Source organism: Colobus angolensis, unplaced genomic scaffold (assembly GCF_000951035.1).
Source record: "Colobus angolensis palliatus isolate OR3802 unplaced genomic scaffold, Cang.pa_1.0 Scaffold306, whole genome shotgun sequence".
Classification (NCBI taxonomy): Eukaryota; Metazoa; Chordata; class Mammalia; order Primates; family Cercopithecidae; genus Colobus; species Colobus angolensis.
The window spans coordinates 868,743-893,921 of record NW_012116333.1 but is presented as its reverse complement, the minus strand read 5'-3'; the positions used below and the strand labels follow the sequence as shown (position 1 = coordinate 893,921).

General features: G+C 51.1%; 1 protein-coding gene across 1 annotated transcript in view; it reads right to left on the bottom strand.

Annotated features, from left to right (window-relative positions):
* LOC105517733 (anthrax toxin receptor-like) overlaps positions 1 to 24,819 on the bottom strand; it is a 39,683-nt gene extending 14,864 nt beyond the window's left edge. Inside the window, 15 exon segments of the mRNA XM_011950393.1 lie at positions 285 to 365; positions 1,949 to 1,995; positions 1,998 to 2,081; positions 3,554 to 3,689; positions 5,394 to 5,472; positions 5,998 to 6,070; positions 14,860 to 14,958; positions 19,895 to 19,955; positions 20,049 to 20,060; positions 20,062 to 20,130; positions 20,490 to 20,557; positions 20,632 to 20,715; positions 22,019 to 22,052; positions 22,166 to 22,247; positions 24,755 to 24,819. Coding sequence (XP_011805783.1) covers positions 285 to 365; positions 1,949 to 1,995; positions 1,998 to 2,081; positions 3,554 to 3,689; positions 5,394 to 5,472; positions 5,998 to 6,070; positions 14,860 to 14,958; positions 19,895 to 19,955; positions 20,049 to 20,060; positions 20,062 to 20,130; positions 20,490 to 20,557; positions 20,632 to 20,715; positions 22,019 to 22,052; positions 22,166 to 22,247; positions 24,755 to 24,819 — 1,074 coding nt within the window.
* Positions 24,820 to 25,179: the final 360 nt, after the last annotated feature.

The window sequence follows — 25,179 nt, the reverse complement described above, 5'->3', positions numbered from 1 at the left end:
TCGTTTTGTATGAGTGTGTAGTGGGGATGGCCTGGAAGAGGACACTATCAAAAAATTTATTCAGGGAACTGAAGGTGATGGAGCAGGGAGACACACTCAATTTAAAACAAAAATTGAAAGTAAGCAAGACTGACTGCTTTTGCCACAAAAATGTTGAGGTTTTTGGTAAACTAAGCCTTTGAGAATTTCCTGCATTATCATGTGCTGAAATGCAAAAATGTTCAGGTTTGCCGAAATCAGCAACTAAACAAGGTTTTAAAAGGTGAGAGACAGGCCTGGCTCACCTGGCCCCTGTGCTGACACCACATCCATGGCACCTGGCAGCAGCTTGGGTGAGAGAGGTCACAAAAGGTATCCAGATTGCCCTGAAAAGCAGCGTGGCCACAATGAAGCCATGCAGCCTGGACGGCTTCTCAGGACTCCCCAGCCCTCCATGGCTCTCTGTTCCAAGGAACACACCCAGAGAAAGCTCCCATTTCCCCCTGGAGGAGGGGCCTGGCAGGGTTGTGTGTTGGAGACGTGGTCACTGTGGCCACAGAGAGTTTTGGAATCTGAACCAAAAAGTACTTTGGTTGTTGAAAGAAGAAAAGCCAGGGGCAGATTCACAGGAAAAGTCTAAAGGTGGGAGGAGCCTGTGGTTCCAAGCAGAGGTCCTGAAGGGGAGCATGAGTTAGGCCTGGGGGCCCAGCATGGGGGCCTGAGCAGGAGGGAGGAGGAGCCTTGCTGCTGGGGGCACACAAGGGGAAGGCAGGTGAGAGGACCATGCCCTGCTCAGGGGGTAGGTACCTGACACCAGGGAAGAGATAAGAGGAAGGCAGAGAGGAACAGGCCAGAAAGCACCCCAGGACCCACGGCAGGCAGCCCCTTGGCCAGTGGGTGCTGCAGTCAGGCCTTTCTGGGCCCTGGTGGGGATGGGATGAGGGCCGTGCATTGCAAGGCAGTGCAGGCCGCTGGCAGGTGACCTCCTGCCCCTGGAGGCTGTGTTTCAGCTTCTCTGTGCCCCACACTCTGGGGAGAGACAGGCCTGGCTTCCCCAGATACCCACTGAGGCTGCAGAGGGACTTGACACTCCCAGGAGGAAGCAAGAGATATGACCACAGACAGAGCCAGGACCAAGCAGGAGAGGGGCAGAGCCAGGCAGGAACTCTGGGGTCCTTCTCCCTCAACACCAGTCACCCAGGAGCCTTTTCTACCCCTATGCAGGGCCCGTGCTGCTGTCTGGCTGGGTTCCCCTCAGCAAGATGGGCTCTGTACCTGCCCATGAAGGAGGTTTCCTCAGGAAGAGTGGCTGTTGTGTTGGCTCTGGGGCTCGAGCTCCTGCACAGGTGTCTTGTGAGGGCTCTTTCGGGTCTCCACCTCCTCCCCTCCCTGCAGTGCCTGTCAGCCCATCTCAGCAGGCGACGAACCCACTCAGGGACAGCTTTTCCTCACTGCCTGAAGATCCTGCTGCCCGAGCTGGCAGGTGGCCCTGGCATCCTTGCAGTGTTCGTGGTAGTGAGAATGCGTGTCAGGACTGGTCATTTCTATTGCTTTTTTTTTTTTTTTTTTTGCATGACCTTTTGTGACTCAGGTTGTTTGACCCATGCACCTGCAGGCAGGTGGTTTAAAGCCCCAGGCCACCACCAGAGCTGAGGCACCCTTATGGGAACCAGGGACCAGTCAGACATCAGAAGCTGCCACTGTACAGAAATAGATCCTTCTAGGGAGGGAGTTCAATGTGTGGGGACAGACCTGGTGGTGCAGGGGACAGGAGCCCTCACATATGCCTGCCACTGGGGCGCTAGCATGAGGTGGACCTCTGGTTTCTCCTGGCACTAGGTGACCAAAGTCCATCCTCCATAGAGCCTACCTTCCTCCAGGGCCCAGGTCTCTGCAGTGGGACCCAGCTGCCCCCTCCTCCTGTAGTCCCAGCTTGGGGGTTGCAGCCCCTCTCCACTGTGCTTCTCACCTCTATCCCTCTCATCCCACACACTCCCAGACACCCACAGCAACAATCACAGTGGGGCAGGTGTTTACAGGAGCGGGGGGCGGAGACAGTGGATGCGGAAGTTGTGGTGGTGGAGATGGTGGTATCTCCTGCTCTAGCACCAAAAAAAAAACAATGGTTTGCTGACTTTTCAGACAACTCTTAAGAGCAAGGGTATGGTGTCATTGCCTTAGCACCAGGCACAGTGCTGGCCACTCCCAGATGTGTGTCTGGGGAGTGAAAGGACCAGTGAGAAGCCCACACCACAGGGGACTGTCCTTCACGTGAGAAACACTCAAACTCTTCCTGGTTTGCAGACATGCCTCTTCCCCTAAATACTAACGACTTCGTCCCAATCGCCTTGGTTCTCCCGAGGTCAGCCTTGTTGGAGGAGGCCTGCCCTGGGGGCTGTGCGATGGTCCCAGCATTTGCAGGTGACTGTCTGCATCCACCTGGTTGCAGATGCAGCCTCCCTGGGCCCACTACGTAGCACTGCAGAGGCCATCCTTGACCAGGGAGGCCCGTTCCCACCCGGTCTCAGGCCCAGGGCCTCCTGCCTCAGTTACTCACCACTGCATATGGCCCTTGGGGTGGGTCCCCAGCCCAGGTGAGCCACAGCCTGCTCCCAGACTCCTGGTCCTTGTGTTCACTGGGCTGGTGTCCCTCCCAGCTTGGTGCCTGCCAGGACTCCTTCACCCCTCAGCCCTGCAGTCTCTAGAAGCTAACCCCAGCCAGCCCTTCATCCCTGCCAGGAGACAGGGATCCAGAGAAGCCAAACAGAGCCACACCCGCATCCGGAGCCTGGGGACGGGGCTGAGCTCTGTCCTCTCCTCCCTCTGCTCTGTCCTCTGTCTGCAGCTCTCTGGGCTGGCTTCTTCCGCCCCAGCTCCCAGCGCCCCTGACACTCTCCCTGCCCTGGGCTCCATCTCTGCTTTTGTCTCCTGCTCTGCCTTATAGGGGGTTGACATTTCCCACTTCTGTGGGGTTGACATTTCACCCCCAGCCCCGACAAACCAGGACTGTAAGCTGCCCGTGGGGAGCTTCATTTCTGTCCCTCCCCAGCCCAGCATGGGGCCCAGGGGAAGCTGGAGCTCAGTAATGACAGATAAAGGAATGGGGCAGGCACCAGACATGTACCGAGATCCATGCTGGTTTCTCAAGTCACAGACAGCTGGGGGTTACAGCACCATCCTCCATTTGGGCCATCAGGACCTCATGGGGGACCCTCTCTTCCTCACTCCACACAAAGGCCACCTCCTGGCCCTTGTCCATCTGAGGCTTCCAGAAGTCCCGATTGTTGAGGCAGCCCTGGTTTCAGGAGTTCTGGGGTCACTTTTCTCTAGGAGCCAGGGCAGGCCTCACCCCCTTGTCCAGGGCAGGCCTCAGCCCCATGTCCAGGGCATCCCAGGCCAGCTCTCTGTGGCCAGCCCAGGGCAGGAGGCCCTGCAGAAGCCCAGGCTTGCTAGGCTCTGGGAATGTTTGGACAGGTCTGCCACTCCCTGGGCTCACGTGATGAGCCAGGAGCTGAGGGAAACTTCCCACAGGCAGGATCATGGGACAGTCACCTGTTAGAGTCCCTCAGAGGACGGGCCTGTACCTGGGCCCCAGGGCTGGGTGGGGAAAAATCACTTGTCTTCTTGCAGCACAGCCACCAGACACAACACAGTAGCAGTGGTGCAAGCAGCAGGAGAGGCACAAAATAGGCCCAGTTGCGAAAAATGCCCTGGTGGAGAAAGAGAGCACCATGAACTACGCCTAAGGGACAGAGGAATGCCAGGCCTGGGAGGGCCTGGGTAGCCTCATCCTGGTGCCCACCACTTGGGGGCCCATCTGCCCACTCCCCTTTCTCTACAGGTGGTCCCACCTGAAGGCACAATAGTGGGGTCGGGGATAAGGGATGCTCCCAAGGGAACTACAAACCCCTCCTCTGGCCCCGCTGAAAGTCTCTGCCCAAGAGCCCTGTCAAGAAAGTCCTGGAAGCTCACACTGTCTGACACACCCACCCTCACTGCACACCTTGCCTGCAGCACAAGGCTTCTGGCAGGACCCCAAAATCTCCAGGTACAACGATGGGCAAGGGTGGGGGTGCTGTGGCCAAGAAAGGTACAGGTGCAGGAGCAAGGACAGGAGACCCAGATCCATCCCCAACAGCCTACATCCCCACTTCCAGGCTCTGCACTGTGGGCACATCCACACACAGCTCTGATTCTCAGCCTCCACACCTCTGCAAAGAGAATAGGCCTCCCTCCCTGGGGGCACTTGTGAGGTTTAGAGAGCTCAGAGAAAGTCCTGGCTCAGAACCAGGGCCACATGGGGTGTAAGCAACAGGAACTCTTCTCTGGGTGTTCTTCACAATGAAGGGAACCTGGGCGGCATCCGTGTGAATACAAGCTGCCCAGGCCTTCCCCAAACCCAGAGCTCTGTTTAGAGAGAAAGATGGGGAGGGCAGGGGAGGGCGGGGAGGGAAGGGGAGAGGAGGAGAAGGGGCCTGTGCTGAGAACCCAGCTGGCTGAAGGAGAGGAACCACTGAGGCTGAGCATGAAGGCCGCTGGTGAGGCTGGAGCCCCAGGGCTGCTCCTGATGTGCCTGTCACCGTGGAGCCTTTAGTGGGTGGATTCCTGATGGGGAATGTGTGTGTTCAGTCTGCTAATCCATGCTTGGATATGCAGGGACAGGCGGGGGTAGACCCAGAGGGAGGACTGTCAACACTGGTGCATCCTCACAAGTAAGACTGGGTACAAGGCAGTAGAGTGGGCTCAGGCCTCCCACCCATCCCTCCAGCACATCCTCCTGCCTATGTGGCCCTGGGCCAAGCTACCCAAAGATGTGGAGCTCTGAAGGGCAGACTCCTAGGACACAGCACCTCCATTCCCAGGGGCCTCTTGGAGCTGAGCCCAGGTCCCAGTGCCCGAGAGCCTCCCCTTCAGCCAGCAGGAGGGAACGAAATGCAGAACTCAGCAAGGGAGCAGAGAGGGACATCTCAGGGACCCAAGCAAGGAGTAGAGGCAGAAAGGTTCAAGGTATCTGGGCAATGACAGCAGGTTATAACCAGGCAGGCTCGGGGGCCAGGGTCTTGAGCGGGTTTAGGACCAGATCAGCAGCTAGGGCACCAGTTCAGCACACACACACACCCTGACGGCAGTGTGTGGAATACTCCAGAACTCCTGGGCCTGGGAGGTCCATGTGGAGAAGCTGGACACCCAGGAGCTGCTGGACTCTGGCTCCTGGAAGACAGCCTCCTAGCTTCACCCACCTGCACCATCTGGAAGCCTGGTTGGAGCGGCCTCAGGTGCCTGCTGCACACACTACTTTCTGGGACTGCCTGGGAACTGCCCGCCCTTTCTGTCCTCCCCAGGGTATATCTCCTTCTGGTGCAGAGGCTCTGGACAGTCCTCATACGTGTTTGCAGCCCCATCCTGGTACTCACACATGTGGTGCTGGTGACGCTGACATTGCTCTTGAAGAATGTTTTGCTGTTGTTCAAGCTGACTTCAATAAAGTACTCCCTAAAGCACAGAAAATGTAGATGGTGAGAGCCAGCCCAGAGAGATGCAGTTCTTGCCCTTGGCCAGTGGACAGCATGGGTCATGAGAGGTCATTCCCCAAACACTTGCAGGTCAACTCAGCAATGATGACCAAAGGGTAAGTGGGTCAGGCAGTGAGGGGCCCTGCCTGGGGTCTCATGCCATTGTGACCGTGTCCTAAATGACCAGGGACCACTGCTTGGTGTCACCATCCTGGCTCTTCTGTATTTACAGAGTCTGTTGGCTTAACTCTGAGAGGCAACCTGAAGCAAAGGTACCATTCCTCGGGCAATCATCTCCTGCATCCTGCCCCCCTCACAGACCCTAGAACACTGCAGATCCCTGAATAGCTTTGGGGCCACCAATGACAGAAGGTGGGGAAAGTGCCCTTAGCCCAGTGGCAGACATGTGCAGCCCCAGCAGGGTGGCGGGGGAGAGGGGGACATCCACATTCTGTATACCTCACTGTGCCCAACCCTGACCCCCTGGCCTCTTATCCTATAGCGCCTCCTGCCAGGATTTTCTGTCTTTGGTCCAGGGCAAGTTTTGGAAGTCTTGTCCGTACTGATTGGATGTTCATTTAAAAGGAAATGACATGGGAAGAATGTCGATGCACATATCTGACCACTGTCTCTCCCCATGTCTGTCCTCAGCGTGCAGAGCTGACCCTGTGGCCCAGGACCAGCATCTGGGCTCTGCCTTCCTCTTACAGAGACCCCTGTGAGTACCCACCACACCCAGTCCCTGTGCAGCGCTCTGCTGTGTAACAGGAACAGGCAGGCAGAGTCCCTGCTCTCAAGGGACTCACATTTAGAGACTACATGGGACACAGAAAACAAAATTTAAAAAATAAAATAAAATAAACAGGACAAAACAGATGACAAAGAGTGCGATGTTCTGTGATGTCCATGACCAGAGAAGGTGAGGGGACCAGAGGGAAGGGACAGCCACTTCATTATGCGTGACTTCTCCTATCTTGTAGAGCCACAATTTCTGGTCTAGAGGATCATGAAATGATGCAAGGCCAGGGATTTGCTTCAAAATACTCTGTGGTAAGGGTACCAAGGAAAGCAGGTTGGAGCAGGTTGAGAATTATTGAAAGTAGGTTCATTGCACAATTCTTGTTATTTTGTATACTGTTGAAAACTTCCACGAATAATAAATTATCTCTGAAGAGGTGACATTTCAGCTGAGATTTAAAAGATGAGGAGCCAGCCAGGAAAAGATCATGTGCCAATGCCCTGGACAGTGACTCCCTGACTTTGTCAAGGAGGGAAAGAGGTGACCCAGAACAGGGGGCAGGGCCTCGTGGGCCCTGGAAAGGGTTTTATTTCTTGTGCAGTGAATCTGTCCAGGTTGGGCAGATCCAGGATATATTTTGCACATGGAGGCAACAGGACTTGCTGGTGGGATGGATGTGAAGAGGAAGCTTGGAGGAGTCAAAGATCACATTTGAGTGTTTGACCACAACAACCGGCTGGACAGTGACACCATTTACCAAAAGGGGGAAGCCTGAAGAGGGGACTGGTTTTGTTTGTTTGTTTTAAGTCTGTAATTTTCTTTCCCAATGTTTATTTATTTATATAATTATTTATTCATTTTTGTGGGAGCGTGGTGGGCTCAGGAGAATCACTAACGTGTAGACATGGAACCTTCTCACTCCTGAGCCCACACCCTTTTCATGCCTCCTGAAGTGTGGGGGAGGGCGTGGGCATCTGCCTGCTGGCCTTGCTCCAGCTCTCTATCCACTGGGCTCGGCTGCCAGGACCTTGGCTTCCCAGGGCTCAGCAACTGCCTGGCAACCTAGGACTGGCAGAACCCGTGGTATCGACCTTTTTGCCAAGGATGATTTCAAAACAATTTTGGCATCCTCCTCATTTTCCTTTGAAAACCTTTCTCTGTTTTTTTTTTCCTCCCTCAATATGCACATAGTTTACTCTGGCATGTGTTTTCCATGCCCTGTTCCTGAATAAAGAGCATTTCTGTTTAGAGACACTCTCTCTGTTTGTTATTTTGGTTGACAAAAATCGCATCCAGGCGCTTCCAGAAGCCAGAACCAGGCTCTGCCCCTGCTTCCCCACAAGGACAGATTCAGGACGAGGGGAAGTCTCTCCCTGACCTGCACCTCCAGGCTGGCATCAGCTGCCAGGGAAGGCACGCTGCCATCTAGTGTGTGGTGCAAGGGAAATGCGTTCAGTGGTGGCCAACACTCTAGGGACATTTTCAGGGGATATCTTCCTAATAATGAAAATAGGTTTAAAGGTTGGTCTCAATTATTTTTAAAAACAAGCTTTTTACTCCTGGACAAGGCATCAACCAGGAGCAGAATGGCCATCTACGCAGGTGCCCAGAGCTGTGGCAGGGGCTCCCTGCTGCGAGATGTCAGTGCTGGCCTGTGTATGGAGAGGTAGACGGTAACCTCCAGGGTGGGAAGCCAGTGCAGCCACAGGCCCACAGAGGAGGCAGCTGAATGCCCTTCATGGAGGTAGGCTGGGTACCCCCTTTCCCAGCAGCTGCCATCACAGGGAGGCAGAAGGCCCTGGTAGGGCAGCCAGATCGCCTGGGTCTGCTTTCCTGCCCTGCAACATGAACTGTATGGCCCTGGGCAGACTCTTCCATCATGCTTCTCTCTAGTTCTCCATCCATACTGGAAAGTTGTCAGAACTAAAAATGGAGTCATTTGTGTTTAAAAAAAAAAAAAAATTAAAGTCCATGACAAACAGGGCTAAGAAAGGCTGCAAATAGAGGGTTTTTATGCCTGTATGTCTGATAACAAAAACTATCACAAAAGACTTTGCAAAAGCCACAACCTTGCACAAAAGCCATTGCAAACTTAACACAAAAAATACTTCCACAGGAACATGTGCCCAAGAACTGCCTGTCCAGCCTTGGACTAGTGTCACCCTTGCCATTGATCTGTTTAGACAAGGGTAATGATCTCAAAACAATTCCCTAATCCTCATTTCTCCTTTAAAAGCCTTTGTCTTCTGTTACCTTCCTGATTATGCACATTACTATGGCACACATATTCCTAGTGCCAGGCACTGTTCCTGAATAAGCACTGTTTTCTTTTAGAGAGAAACTCTGTTGTTTAGGTTGACATAAATGGTGTCCAGACGTAGGACCTGGAGTAGGACCACTATTGGAAGAAATCAGCCATTCTTGGAACTGGTGTGCAGTCGTCACTTGAGCCCTTTGAGCTCTCTGTTTCTGTGACTTGCTTTTTCTGCCCTGGAGAGTCTTCTCTCAGGCTGAGCCTCCTACTTTTGGGTAGAAGTTCTTGACTTCATTCAGCATCTGATTTGGATAAGGCCACTGTAACCAAAGACCTTACATCCCTCCTGAAATGATAACAATGTTTTCTCTTTTCTGGTAAATTCTTTCTGGTATAATGACAAGTGTTCTTCTGATTTGAGCACCCTTGTTTCTATATAATTTACATTTGTTTGTGAGGCATGTCTTTTCTGGCAAATTCACTTTTAGTTCTGCATGCCTAATTAAATATTTGTTTGATCTGCACACCTGGGTTAAAATCCCTGTGAACAATAATTTTGGTTTGGTTCCATGTGTCTGTAATTCATATGGAACCTAAAAAGCCCACATAGCCAAAGCAAGACTAAGGAAAAAGAACAAATCTGGAGGCATCGCATTACCCAACTGCAAACTATACACATGGCTATAGTCACCAAAATAGCATGGTACTGGTATAAAAGTAGGCACATAGACCATTGGAACAGAATAGAGAATCCAGAAATAAACACGAATACTTACATACAGCCATCTTATCTTTGACAAAGCAAACGAAAGCATAAAGTGGGGAAAGGACACCCTATTCAACAAATGGTGCTAGAATAACTGGCAAGCCACCATGTGGAAGAATAAAACTGGATCCTCATCTCTCACCTTATACAAAAATCAACTCAAGATAAGTCAAAGACTTAAATCTAAGACCTGAAACTATAAAAATTCTAGCAGATAACATCAGAAAAACCCTTCTAGACACTGGTTTAGGCAAAGACTTTATGACCAAGAACCCAAAAGCAAATGCAACAAGAACAAAAATGTTTATGGCAGGTAAATTGATGAAAAAAATTTTGCATGTAATTGACTTGGTAATAATCAGAATAAAATTATTTATAAGTCTTCATAAAGATTGAGCTCTGGTATTAAAAATACAGTAATACTAAACTAAAAAATTGGTCTCCTATGTTAGAATACCAAAGTTTTCTTGAAATATTGATTTGCTATTAGTAAAATTGCAAGAGGTTGTGATTTTTAATTCTGACTTCTGTTTTCTTTAACAGCCATCTTCTAAACTGCAGTCAGTTTCTATTTCTGGCACATTTTTTCCTGAGATCCATTTAATTTCCCCAGTTTCAGGTAAGGAATGCAATCTTTTTCATGAAGAATGGTAATTTTACTTATTAAGGTAGAGTCTTCCTCAGATTCTTATTTCAGAAGTTCAGTTTCTGCTGCGTCCCACTGCACATGGTTTGCAGGCCATACACTATAGCCTGAAGCGCTCCTACTCTCTTCCTCTGAAGAGTTGCAGCTTTTTGGTTGGCTGAGGTGATAACTCTCTTCTCCAACTTTTTCATCAGCTGCTCTAACTTTTTTCCTCCAGTTCTAACTCGGCTTTTATGGCCTGGCACTATAATGTTTATTTTGAAGGCCAAGAAAAACAATGTTTTCCTCTAATATAACTAGATTACGTATTCTTGGCTTTTCTTGATATGTGTGAATTGTTCCATGCTACCAAGAAACTTTACGTGTTTTTACTTTATCTAAGAGCTCTATATTCCTCTGCTCAAGGTACTAGTCTTCTTGTTTACACTCTTCTATGAGTGTACACTCTTCTATGAGTGTACACTCTTCTATGAGTGTACACTCATAACCCTTGGATATGTTATTTTATCTCTAACTGAATTTCAGGACCCTTTCATCAGGTTCAATTTCCAGACTAAATGGGCTTCCCATGAGAAGAAGCAATTACATTGCAGGAGATTTCTTTTTTTACCTTTTGGTAACTGACCTAAAAGACAAACAATTTATATATTTACATTTAACCAAGATAATTTTCTGTGTTGTCTTTATTAAATTTTCGATTACTTAAGAAAACTGAGCTTTGAACAGGTTAAGGTTTTAAAATCTTTGTAACTTTCTGTATTGCTTTTGAAGTTTTGTGATAATCACTCGAGTTAAACGAATGACTAGTATTTAACAATGACTTATGATTCTATTTTGATCTAGGGCTTTGAATCTCTTGACATTTTTGGTGGGCTTCTCTTGGATCAAAATTCTAAATTAAGTATTTTTGAACTGCAATTAACTTTGAGATTTTCCAGTTGGGCCCCTGGAGAATATCAAAGAAGATATCTTTTAATTTATAGAGATATTAAATGATCAGGCTTATTTGGTAAATTATATGACAAGGATTGTCAAATGAGAAGTGAGGCTACATCTTCTTTTAGTCACATTTGTGGGTAGGCTATTGATAGGAATGTTCTAAAAATTATATAACAAAATCTAATATACTATCAGTCATAATTTGGGTTGTTATGTTAAAACTTCTTTAAAGTTTTATTTATATGGCTATGTTATTGATGTGAGTATTGTAAACATTATATGAAATTTATAAGTCTGATACTTGTGATATGATGCTATCAGTCATGATTATGGTTGATATCTTAAATTCCTGCAGGTAATGGAAACAACTAAATTTTCTTGTCGATTGTGAACTTTTATCAGATTTTTAACCATGGCTGTTCTAAGTTTTTTGGATTCTACTCAAAAAGCATTTGCACTCAGTTGTTGTCCAAGTTCTTGTTATCTGTCTATAGACTAGACCACATCCCGAATTATTCTATGTTCCTCCAATCCAATCTTCTTCCATGGAATTACTATAAATGGAAAACTGTTCTGTTCCCAAAGCCCTATAAGCTGAAACTAGATGAATCTTAAGACACCAGCCTTGTGCCTGACGTATGGGGCACATAAAAAGTTAGCCAAACCATTCGATGCCATGACCAGAGACAAACTGCAAATCAGGAAGAGAAGTTGACCTTTGCACACTGTAGACAGCTTTTTTCAAGACATTGGCAAAGACTCCATAGTATAATGAGACTCTTACACTCCTTAAGGCTACCTTGCTCACTTGGCAAGATAATGGAGTCATTGAAATTTCACAGTTAGGCGGGGCGCGGTGGCTCACGCCAGTAATCCCAGCACTTTGGGAGGCCGAGGCGGGCGGATCACGAGGTCAGTAGATCAAGACCATCCTGGCTAACACGGTGAAATCCCATCTCTACTAAAAATACAAAAAAATTAGCCAGGCGTGGTGGCAGGCGCCTGTAGTCCCAGCTACTCGGGAGGCTGAGGCAGGAGAATGGCGTGAACCCAGGAGGTGGAGTTTGCAATGAGCCGAGATCGCGCCACTGCACTCCAGCCTGGGCGGCAGACCGAGTCTCCGTCTCAAAAAAAAAAAAAAAAAAAAATTTCACAGTTAGTACCTTTTGCTTGTAACTTGACAGAACCTGACCTAAGAGATCTTTTGGTATACATTGGTTAAATAAGAAAATGTCTGTACTATTGCTGATACTACATGCCATACCTGGATAAATTCTGCTGGGAAAGTCAATACCAATATACACAGAGTAAGAAAACAGGCCACATGGTTAAAACAGATCTCACCTAATTCCTTATGATCATTTGATTCATTCGATGGGTTACTGATGCGGTTTGGCTGTGTCCCTACCCAAATCTCATCTTGAATTGTAGTTCCCATAATTCCCACTTGTTATGGGAAGGACCCAGTGGCAGATAATTGAATCGTGGGGGTGGTTTCCCCCATGCTGTTCTTGTGGTAGTGAAGAAGTCTTAGGAGATCTGATGGTTTTATAAGGGGTTTCTCCTTTGGTTTGGCTCTCATTCTGTCTTGCTTACCCCATGTAAGATGTCTCTTGCTCTTCCAGCATTATTGTGAGACCTCCCCAGCCAAGTGAAATTATGAGTCAATTAAACCTCCTTCCTTTATAATGTACCCAGGCTCAAGTATGTCTTTGTTAAGAGCATGAGAACAAACTAATACAGTTGTCTTTAAGCCTAGGTTCATGGATCAAAACTATTATGCAAACCGTATTTTCCATTTTTAAACTTTTTATATGTTACTTGTTAAATTTTTGCAGAAGTACAACTTTGCTATAATAATGCTAGCCCATCACTTTGAGACAACAGCAAGACTATGGAACCCACAAAATTGAACTTAATAATGGACTCAAGATAGACTTAGCCTGAGAGTCACTCCTTTCAAATATCCTTGAAAGGTCAAATGCGGCTGAAAGAGTTTGACACTTACTCCTAGTTACCAGTTGCCCCCTCCAAAATGAACCAAGACATGCAACCAGGACAGGCCCATCCCATTATCCAAGGACAGTCAAAACCTAATTACAGAATGATTGATTTGTGAGGCATTTGCAGAAAGATCTTGATCAAAAGGGAGAAACTGTGAAAGTTGTCAGAATCAAAATGGAGTTAACATGTTAAAAAACAACAACAAAAAAAAATCCTGGCAAGCTGAATTGGGGAAGTTTATGAAGAGAAGATTCACAAGCTTGTATACCTGATAACAAAAACTACCACAAATCTCTAAAAACTACAACCTTGTACAAAGACCATTGCAACCTTACACAAAAAATACTTCTGCCAGGACATCTGCCCAGCTACTGCCCGTGCAACCTCACATTGAGGTCACCTCTATTATTATTGATCTTAGTAGCCAAGAAGAATTAACTCAAACAATTATGTAATCCTCCTCACATCTCCTGTCAAATCAAACCTTCCTGAATATGAATGTAGTTTCCTGTGGATGCGCATTCCCACTGTGATGCCCATTCTCAGATGAACATCGTTTTCTTGTAAAGAGCCCTTGTCTGTTATTTAGGTTGACACATACAAAGGAATTTCTGTGAGGCTGCTTTGAGGATTCAGGGAGATACTGTGTGTAAGGTACTTGGCACAATATCTGATGTAAGTGCGCAATAAGCGTTAGCTTTCCTTAGAAAGGGGCTGCTCAGTCCCTAAGACACTCCCGAGAAAGCATAACCCAGTGAAAACCGAATTTCCTGAGACCATTCACACAATGCTGATGAGTGGGAATGTGGGGATGACAGGCCCAGCCCTTCCTATGTACTCATGGAAAGGAGGAAAATGGCCAAGAAGCCTCTTGGGGGAAGAGAAGTCATCCTGGGATTAGCACATGGCCCTGGAATTAGATGTCAGTGAACATACTATCATCAGATCAAATGAATGTATCAAAGGGCCACCTGGGAAGATCAAGGAGGATGCAAAAATCCAACTGCACCCCAGGCACTCAGTGAGGAAGAGCACACGCCCCTCCCCAGCACCCACGGCACAGCGTCTGCCTGGACCATGCGCTTCCTCAGGCCACTCCACCATCACAGAAGTCCCCTGATGCCTAACTATTGCCAAATAATAGGAGATTTTTTAAAATGCTATAGCCCTTCCATGAACCAACTGCTCTACACATGTGATTTTGCTTAGTTAGGTGCAACTGTGGCTGACCAACTGTAATATGAAAATCCACACTCAAAATGCTTCAAAATCTGAAACTTTTTGAGCACCAACATGGTGTTCCAAAGAAATGCTCAGAGAATTTCAGATTTCAAATTTTAGGTTTAGGGATGCTGAAACATAAGCATAATGCACACATTCTAAAACGTGAAAAAAATCTAAAAACTAAAACATTTGTGGTCCCAAGCATTTTGGTTAAAGAACACACAAGCAGCACCATATGGCTCCATGTTAAGTTGAGAAAATAGAGGCTCAGAGTAGAACACTCATCTGGTCAAGATGACACAGGCAATGCTTGCCTGAGCCAGGATTCCAGGGCCCAGGCCTACAGGCTGGCATCCTCCCTCAATGCAAGGTAAACACACCCCTCTGGGCAAGCTACTGGTGCACTTGGCCAGCCAGGCTCAGACCTCCGAGGCTGCCACCATTTCCCAGGAGTAGCCTTGTGGGCTTCGGGTCCTGGGCTCTCAAGGGAAGGGGAAACTGAGGCTAAGGTGGGCAGATGCAGCTGTGATGGCAGACCCAGTCCTAAACCCAGCCTCACTGAGGGGGAAGCCCTGATCTGAGATGCTCTCTTGGGATTTGTTACTTCCCCGTTTGGCAGATGAAGGGAGGGGTGGCCGGGCTTCCCAGTGCCTCCTTCCACTTGTCCTCACAGCCTCTAACCCCACAGGGTCCACAGGGAACAGCTGGCAAGGGCTAGGAGACTTGGCTGGCTGTGGGGAAAGGCAGCATTGTGTGGGAAATACGTGAATCAGAGGCACCGAGGAGACAACTTACCAATGATAGTGCTTTCATTGAAGATAAATCTGCAAATAACTTCATCCTGTTTCTTTAGATTCTGAAAGCCATTTCCATGAATAACCACATGGTAGGATTCTGCAAGGACAACATTCAAAAGTCTGAGTGTGGAAGAGTGGAGGGCTGCATCCCCTCTGACCTCCCTGATCCTGGAGATCCTCCCCCAAAACTGAATTTGCAGAGGCTCCTGTAAGGAAGGAGCAGTGTTTGACCAACATCTATGAGTCCACTGGGTCAAATCTTCATCTGGTGTCACTGAGGGTCCAGGAGGAGGCAGCTGGGCCTTGAGCACACTCAAGGACTCTCTCCCTACCATTCCTGAACCAACACGCTCAGGAAAGGCCTTGGTCCCTGCACAGGGCAGGCTCAAAGTGCTATCCCTGCCCTGAAATCTGTGGTGCTCCCTCAGGCCCCAGGGGTACTGGCCATGCACTCAGCCAGGCCCTCCCTGATGTAAGGTGTAAGCAGAGCCATAATGCTGCCTGAAGACACCATGTCTCATGACTCAGCTGGGCACCCAGGACTGGATACCTCCTTCAGGGCTGCTGAACACTCGGGGTCTCTCCTCCCTGCCTTTCTGTGTGCCTGTAGCAGGGAGGACACCCACAGGGGCAGGGCCAGGACTGCTCAGGGGAATCCATCACAGAGGCCCAGTTTCAGTTGCGATTCCAGAGACCTACAGGTGATTCCTCACCTCCTGCTCTTCCTGACCCAGCAAGGACCACAGGGCCCCACCCTGAGGTTCAGGGAGTGTGTCCTTCCACCATTGTGACTCCCACCCTGAGACAAACACCACAGGGGACACAGGACAGGTGGGGCTGGCCCCAGGAGCCAGCTGGGGTTCCCGCAGGTCTGAAGCTGCCAAGGGCATTGGCCTCCATGCCTGCCTCCTGGCCCTGGCCCCGCTCATTCCAATCCCTGTGGATGCCTGGGGTGTCCCTGGTCCATGCACCCAAGGAAAGCTTCCTGTGAACCCTGCTTCCTGCCTTCCTGCAGCGTCACACCTTCAAGGCAGGCTGTGGGTGAAGCTGGCCTGCCAACATGGTTTCTGAGGCTTTCAAGTATTTTCAAAAATGGGGCCCCACAGTTAAAAGCCTGAACATTTCTCTTAAATATCCAGATTTCTAGCTTTCTTGGAAAATGGGAAACACAGGCCTCAGTGGGTTTGTGTTTCTCTGTGTCAGCTCCTGGCTGGGACCTAGGGAACCAGGCTCCTCAGATGAGGAGCTCCCAGGCCTGCCTCACTCCAAAGACCCGCAAACTGACTGCTGACATCAGTCAGCTAGGCCTGGCCTGCTCTTCCTGCTCAAGGTGCCGGCCCAGCCCTTGTGGGCACCCACTTGATGGATACTACACTGCCCTCAGAAGACCCTGGGCCTGGTGGGGGCACTGAGGCTGTGAGAGAGCAGGAAAGGCCAGCTTGGTGCCCTGTGCTGAGCAACCAGACCTGGCCCTGCCTCAGGGCAAGTATGGGGTCCTCTCCCACCACTAAGGCTGACAGCAGCTGCTTCCAAATCTGATGCCATCAGGCAGCATTTTCAACATCTTCCTCACTCAGGTGTCCAAAGGGCCCTGGCCAGCCGGACCTGGGCTCAGTGTGTGCCCAGGAGGGAGCAACTGGGCCTGTGGCCTTCACCCCTGGGTCAGCCCAACTCGGCCACCCTGAGCAGGACTGAGGGCTGCCCCAAAGCTTCAGTCGAGGTGGTTGCAAATTACATTCTAGGCTGTCTTAGGACTATGTATTCTATGTATTGTAAGCATTTTTTTTTTCAAGGTGGATGGATGAAAAGAGAGAGAGAGGGAGAGATAAAGAAGCATGGGCGAACATTCAGTGTAAAATCCCAGTGGTGGACAGAGGTGTGTTTGTGTTCATTGCACAATCCTTTCCATTCACCTATAGGTTTGAAAATTTCAACAATAAAGGGTGGGAGAAAACCAAGGAACTAAAGAAGAAAATTATACTTGGACATAGACAACCAGAAGTCATGATACATCCTGGGTGACAAGTGACTGATGAGAGGCACAGACCAAGCCCTTGGCTGCAGGGAGTCAGAGGGGCTGGCTGGTCATCAGGGAAGGCTTCCAGGAGGAGGTGCCCTATGAGCAGGGCTGCAAAGGAAGGTCGGCTCGGCCCTTCAAGGTGAGGCAGGGCTTGCAGAGTGCCTATGTTCCACCCGGTCCCACCTCTGCACAGGGCGTCCAGGATCGGGAGTGGCCCCTGGATGGCATGGGGGTCCTGCTAAGAGCCTCAGATACCTGCCAGGCTTGGAAGGGAGGCGCCTGCCAAAACCCTCCAGCATGGGTGGGGGATGGGCTCAGGAATGGCCTGGAGCAGTGAGGCCAGCAGAGGCCTCTCCCAGGCTGGATATGAGGCCCAGAGCTAAACGGGGGAGTCTGGGCTACGTGCCTCCCTCCCTGACCTCTTTTCTGGGCTCCCTGGAGCCCTCCTGGCTTCTCGGCGGCAGCCTGCTGAGAGGGCTCATTCTGCTGCATTTGGGTTTCAGGCTCCTGCCTTGGCCCTTCCCTCCTGTGACTGTCACCCTCCATGTCAGGCAGCTTTGCCCAAGTTAGCCAACAGCTGACGGTTCAGGGCTGTGACTGCCAGGCCACATGGGCAGAGGCAGAGGGCTGAGCTGGTGGGCAGAGGGCACCTGTCACCTTGACTCAGCTGCCTCCAGGGAAGAGTGACGACTCACATCCTCACCTGGGGTTGACAGGGCTGCTCAGACGCCACAGCCTGTGCAAGTCCAGGGGACATCATCAGAGGAGCACAGCTGTCACAACTGCTGCACGGCTGAGCGGCTTTAAACCAGGAGCAGCAGAAAGAGACCCCAAGGGGGAGTGGAGCTCTCTACTCCATCCCCATCCTCAGCTCTGCATCAGGGAGAGGCCGGATCAGGGACAGAGCCCAGGACCAATCATGGAAGTGTCAGCCCAGCTCCTGTTTCTGGGTCCCACCAGCTCCCAGCCCTGTGCCAGTCCCCACACAGCCCAGAGCCTTGGGACTCACGACAGGCCTGACTGCGTCCTTTCTGTTCACGGGAGGCACCTCTGGAGCTCGCTGACATTGGACAATTTGCTCCTGGTCTTGTGCCCATGGAGAGCAGAACGCAGCCATGGACGGTGTGTCTGTCCCCATAGCCTACTGCCAGGGCACACTGTAGTTAGGAGCCGGGAGGCCAGAGCCCAGTTGCTACTCTGGGGCCAGCAGCACCCAGCCTTGTGCTGTCCCCATGGATGGAGGACAACCAAGGCTCCCTTCCTCTCCAGCAGCCGCAGTTGCGTAAATGCCGGCCAGGCAGAGTCCCAGCACGCACAGGCAGAGGTCAGGACAGACAGGGGTCATCACAGAGGACCACACGAGGCTGTCACCACCCGTGCTGGGACTCACCCTTGCCACATTCCAGACAGTAGGGACAGATGCTGAGATTTATCCTGTGGAATTGAAGTGAGCCGAGGGTGTTTGGACGCCTTTGTTGGGCTATGGAGGTTTCCTTCTGCTCCCAGGGTGCTGTGGCATGTTGACGCCCCCACTTCTTGTTCTTCATCCCCTGAGATAACCTCTTGGTTCCTGTTTCCCCTTTTGTTGATGTGGTAAATTTCACAACTATTTCACCTTCTGCACCTGCCTGGCCTTCCTGGGAGGAGCCATGGCTGCTCCTGGCCTGTGGTCTGGGTTACCTGCTGCTCCATGCCATTTGCTGGTGTTTTCCTGAGAGCCTCTCACACATGTCTTTTCTTGCTTTAGAGTTAAACTTATTGTTGTGAGGTAACAATGCACTAATTGTGCACAGGTACTCACACCCGCACCCCCGCATATTCCCGCCACACCAACAGACACACACATTCACACCCATGTGGGCTATACATCCACATCCACCCACCCACGCACACTGCACCACAAACACACTCAACCCACCCCATACCACACACATCACACCACACTCCACATACCCAAAGCACACACACCCACACACCAACACACACATAAATGGCAAACACACGTACACCAAAAATACCAAAGACACACCACACATCCCATACACACAACACACACTCCCCACTCCCCTAACACACACCCAGTACACCCCACACACACAACATAAACAGCAAACACGTATACACCAAAAATACCAAGCACACACCTACACGTCCCATACCGTACACACACAGCCACGGCACACACACCCACCACCCACTGAATGCACACACAAAGTATACACATATGCCATCACACCATTTCCTTCCCCTCATGCCACACGCACAAGATATACTCACGTAGACACCCACGTATGACACACACAACACATCCAAACACTCTAGTCCTACTGTACATACCCGCACCACAGACACACATAAATAGTAAACACACATACACCACAAACAGCAAACACACAGCACACATCCCATGCACACACACCACATACACAAGCAGTACACTCCCGACTCCTCTACACAACAAACTCACACACTAGACACCACGCACCAGGTACCCTTCCCACACACTTCCACAGCACCCCAACTTACGCCACACACTCCTCACATACACCACACACACATACATATATGCCCCGTACACACACTCACACCCCCACACACATACAACACATACCTCCTCAGCTCCCACACCACATATACCCATAACACAACACACACAGATGCATCACTCATGCATACCCCACACAGACTACACTCACAGCCCATATACACACCCCACACACAGATCACACACACATTTTCACAACACACTGACCACATATTACCCTCCCCCACAGACTTCACACACATCAGGCTTCCCACAGCACACCTTCCCACACACACGACACACACTGCACCCACACAAACTACACACACACCACACACACCAAACACACTCACACCACATACACGCACCACACTCACACACTCCCCACACACATCCTCCCCCACACATACCAAACAAACGCACACTCCATGCAAGCATGCACTCATGCACACCACCCTTTGGCTACCACAGGGCCGCCGCAGCTCTCACCTCCTACACACACAGAGGAAGGTTCCACCAACACAGCTTCAAGACAGGTCTTTGATGTGAGCTGGAACACATGAGTAGGGGTGGGACAGGGCAGGGAGAGTGAGCTTCCGGTCACAGAAGCCAGGCCCCTAGCCCCTCACTTCCACCCACTCACAGCATCAACAGTTGCTTCTCAGGGCCTTGAAGCCATTCTCCACTGCAAACACATGGTCAGGGCTATCTGCAATTGCTGTTATCTACCCCGGCCCAGGGGTGAGGATGCAGCAGACCCCAGGCCCAGGGGACAGTGTCCCGCCCCCATGCTTTGGGGGCAGCAGAATGCCAGGCTCTGAGAGTCACAGCCTTCTCCAGCCAGCAGCCCACTCTCAGGGAGTGTGGGGGGAGCTCTTCCGCCCTCCCCTCTGGTGTGGTGGGATTTATATGACATACTGTCATTTCTGCAGTAGTCATGGGTTGGCCCAACTCACTTGAGGCAGATTAGATGACCCTTCTTGGGGTGGCCCTGGGAAAGACACCTGAGACGCCCTTCCCTACTCTAACCCTAACCTGACCACAAGGCTCCATATTGGTACCTGGTTAACCTGTTTGGAATTACCAAGTCTTTCCTATAATCAGCCACACCCAGGGTATAAATGGTGGCCCCCAGGCTCCAAGTCCTTTCAGCTTAAGGGAAAGAAGGCACTGAGTATTAATTACCAAAATACAAGGAGCAAAATGCTGATAAATACGAACTGAACTCACTTCTTTGAGAGTGTCCAAAAATGGATGTTTCATCATTGTTCCATGGGTCATAGCAATAATCATGCTGGAAACCTTGTTGTCTGCAGGAGAAGCAAGGAGTGGCCTGCTCAGCAAAGGCCATAGAAGTGACCTCCAAAAGCTCTGGTGTTGGGAGAAAAGCTGGGTGTTGGGAGAAAAGCTGGGTGTTGGGAGAGAAGCTGAGGCAGGGCTTGCATGTCTGCTAGACTTGCTAGCTCCTTGCTTCTAGCACTCTCATTATCTCAAGGGGCTATATGTTTCTCATTCACTTGATACACTGTTTCTTTTCAACCCCTGCATCCTCACCACCTGTTTCTTTGTTTGAGCACCAATAAATAGCATGGACTCCCAGAGCCAGGGCCTTTGCAGCCTCCACACTTGTGATGGCCCGCTGGTCCCACTTTCTCTCTCAAACTGTCTTTTTCTCATTCCTTTGATTCCACCACACTTCATCACTCCCATGATCTGGTGCTGGGTCTGATCGCCGTAATACTCCAGGACCCCTGCGGGCTGCCGGGCCCACAGCACTGATCACTCCAGGGCATGGCCAGGTGCCCCTGCCTCATCCTCCAGGGGAGAGGCTGCCAAGAGCCAAGCACCTGCTATCCAGAGACCCCCTAGAGTGAGGGAGGTCTCAGCCCAGCACCCATTTTACAAAGGAGGAGCTGAGAGGGGCAGACCCCTTCTCAACAGGCTGCCTGAACTCTCAATCCAGTAGCAGCAGCACCACCTCTGCCTGAGGGCAGCTCCAGCCAGGACTCCACAAGCACAGGCCTGTCCCATGGGCAGGGGGAGGAGAAGCTGGGCTCTCCTGTGGGCAGAGCCTGTGGGTAGCCCTGCTGGCATCTGTGGGCCCAGGAACACAGGACTCCAGGTCAGTGGCACCTGGGCAGGGGACTCCACGGCCACCTCAATGCCTTTCCCAACCAACCGTGCCTTTTCCTGACAAGAGCTGCAACCACACAGTGGGGAGGGGAGTCGGCGGCTGTGGACAGCCTTCTGCATCATCTGAGGCACATTCAGGGAATGCAAGTTACTCAGAGGGGAAACGAGGAAGGGAGGAGAAAGACTAAGGTGTGTGCAAGGGGGCAAACCCCTTGACTCTTCCCTCTTCCTTTTCACACAGCCCAGCTGGAGGGCAAGCACCTCAGGGTTATGAGCACCAGGGGTGCACACTCAGGATCCCACACAGTTCTCAGAACTCCATGGGGCAGGGGCTTACTATGCTCATTGCACTGGGGAGGGACCTGGAGTTCAGAGCAGGTGAGCAACTTGCTCCAAGAGGCAGGGCAGGTGTGGCCTTGCAGAATCTGCACACAGTGCTCTCTGAGGCTCTCACCCAGCTCTGTTTCCCCAGGTGCTTACATGTGGAGTTGAAATTTTCCATCTGCCGAACTGCCTGCAAGAAAATGAAGAAATAGCGAACCTGGACAGTGAAATATCAGACCTGGACATGGATACTCTAAGACCTTGTAAACTAGAATCGATTATTGGAGCTCAAGGGGTGTATACATTTCTAAATCCTGCCTGCATGGATGTGTGTCCTTCAGGAACCATCTTCTGAAGTTGGTTGAGACCCTCTTTTATTTTCTTCCTGAAAAAAACTCCAAAAAGGTGGTTGACGTGGAAACACATGGACTGTTAAAAATTAGCTCCCTGGCCGGGCGTGGTGGCTCACGCCTGTAATCCCAGCACTTTGGGAGGCCGAGGCGGGCAAATCACGAGGTCAGGAGATCGAGACCATCCTGGCTAACACGGTGAAACCCCATCTCTACTAAAAATACAAAAAATCAGCCGGGTGTGGTGGTGGGCGCCTGTAATCCCAGCTACTCAGGAGGCTGAGGCAGGAGAATGGCATGAACCTGAGAGGCGGAGCTTGCAGTGAGCTGAGATCGCACCACTGCACTCCAGCCTGAGTGACACAGTGAGACTCCGTTTCAAAAAAAAATAGCTCCCAAGCTCTCTGGGAGCCACCATTCACCGTGCAAGGCCTGATGGATAGAGAAGGGGGCCAAGCGAGGGCTCTGTCCTGCTCATTCCTCATTGTGATGATGACCATAGATTTCAGGACTTCTGATCTCATCCCAGTTCTAGAGAATGCAGGCCTGAGGAATCTCACCAGAGCCCCGCTTAGACTATCTTTGGTGACAGTGGGAGCTTCCCATGGATGAGCAACTGTGAGTCAGGAACTGCAATGGGGCTGACATTCCTAACCCTAACTCTAACCCTAACTCTGAAACAGGGATGGGCAACTGAGAGTCAGCGCCTGACAATAGGGTTGACATTCCTAACTCTAACCTTAACCATAACCCTGAACGAGGGATGGGCAGCTGAGGGCAACTGACAATGGGGCTGACATTTGTAACTCTAACTCTAACCCAAACCCTAACCCTAACCCTGAACCAGAGATGGGCAACTGAGAGTCAGCCACTGACAATGGAGTTGACATTCCTAACTCTAACTCTAACTCTAACTCTCACCCTAACCCTAATCCTAACCCTAACCCTAACCCTAACACTGAACCAGGGATGGGCAACTGAGAGTCAGCCACTGACAATGGGGTTGACATTCCTAACTCTAACTCTTACTCTAATCCAAACCCTAACCCAAGAAGGACTCCCTTGGGTTGGGCACTCCATCCTTTAACAGGTAGGGCTGCATTTGGGAAAAGTCATCCTGCTAAGCCCCCAGCCCTACACCCAGACCCGACAGCCCCAGACCCCTGACCCTGACTCAGTTTCCTCCTCTCTCTTTACCCTGCTACAGGAAATACCAAATCTGCTTAATTAGACTGCCTGGCCTCCTTGACTTTATGTGCCCCTGAAACAAAAAGACCAAAGGCTGGAAAGGCAGCCCCGACGGCTGTGCATGCAGGGACTGAACACTGATCTGCAGACTGGCTGGGGGATGTGGCCTGTCAGCTGCTGTTAAAACAGACAGAATGGGCTGGGGCAGCCAGGACTGGCTCTGGTGGCAGGACTGGGACGGGCCAGGGACTTAGGGTCAGGCTAATCCAATGTGACAGGCTGAGCCTGCACAGCAAGGCTGGGCAGAGCATGGACCCTGAAGGATGGCTTCCCACTGTGGGCAGAGTCCCTGCCATGGCCGGAGCTCTAAGAGCCCTGCCCTGCCCAGCCCAGGAGGGAAGGAGGCCAGGCCCATCCATACCCAGAAGAGGCCATGCCCTGGCCTTCTTCTGGCCATGCTGAAACCCCGCTCCCCGTCTGGGTCATCTGCCACAGTCCTCCCCAATAGATTTGCTTTTTACCACCTCACACCCACTCCAGTCTCTCTGCCAAACCCACAGTACATGGCGCACAGATCCAAGCCTCCCTCCAGCTCAAGATGTGGCAGCCCACCCTGTATCCCCTCGAAGCTGCAAGTGGGGTCCAGGCCCCCATCCAGTCCTCAGTGTCCTCACCTCTCCTGTGCTTCACCTTATCTGGGCCAAGTTCTGGGCATGAGTATTGGAAGTGCCCTCACCTCCCGCCAAACAGGAAGTCTGCAGTGCACCCTGCTGGGCCTGGGCACCTCGCTAGGCCACCTCAAGCCACCTGAGCTTGCTCCTCCTACCTCTCTCCAGTTTCCCAGCCTGGCCTGGAGCTCAGAACCCCACTCAGGGACTCCCCTGTCTGGTCCTGCCAGCATCCCTGCACTAAAGCCCCAGGAATCTCACCACCGGCTCTGACCCTGTCTCCCTCCCACACTGGCCAGGGCAGGGGGAACAGGCACAGAGCAGCAGCCCGCATAGGTGTGTGTTCACAGGACGCCTCCACCCCTCCGCCAGCCCCTGCACCCTGGGAATCCTCACAGCCACCTCCCAGAGAAGGAGGCAGGGTTGAGAGAGGGCAGGGGAGTGTGAAGTGGGGGAAACTGAGAACTTCTGGAGCACAGGGGCCTGCAGGTAACCTGGCAGCCATGGGTAGAAGGATGCAGGGGAGCCGGGGCTAAGGTCAGGGTGGGTTCTGTGAGTTGCCCTGTCCAGCCTGCCCTGTGTGCTGTCAGGCTCCCAACCAAGGTCTCCGGGAATCCCTCAGCTCCCTGGAGCTCCCTCTGGCTCAGCTCATCAGGCCTCCCTTTGGGGCTCAAAGCAGCACTCACTTGTCTGAGGTGAGCAGCAAGACAGTGTCACCATCCATGGAGCAGGTGACGAAGGACATCCGCATATTTGGTCTGAGACAGAATCAAGTGCTGGTGAAAAGCCGGAGGCACCAGCTCAGAAGCCAGGGCGAGTGATGCCAATTCCCCACCTCCCACCCCAACTCTGTTATGAATTCCCTGTTATGATTGACAGGAGGCTTGACACAGCGACTTTGTGACCTGCTGCTCTTCCCAATATCCTGCATGTTGACAACGCCAGGGGGAGGCACAGGACCTTTGGAGGGGCTACAAGAGGAAGCCTCTATTTCCCTTATAACAGCCCTCACGGTGTCCCTTAAAACTCCCAGACCCTGCCGTTTGTTCACTGGAAGAGTTATCCCAGGTGACTTAGGTGAGGACATTGCTGTGGGTGAGGAGGTTAAGGA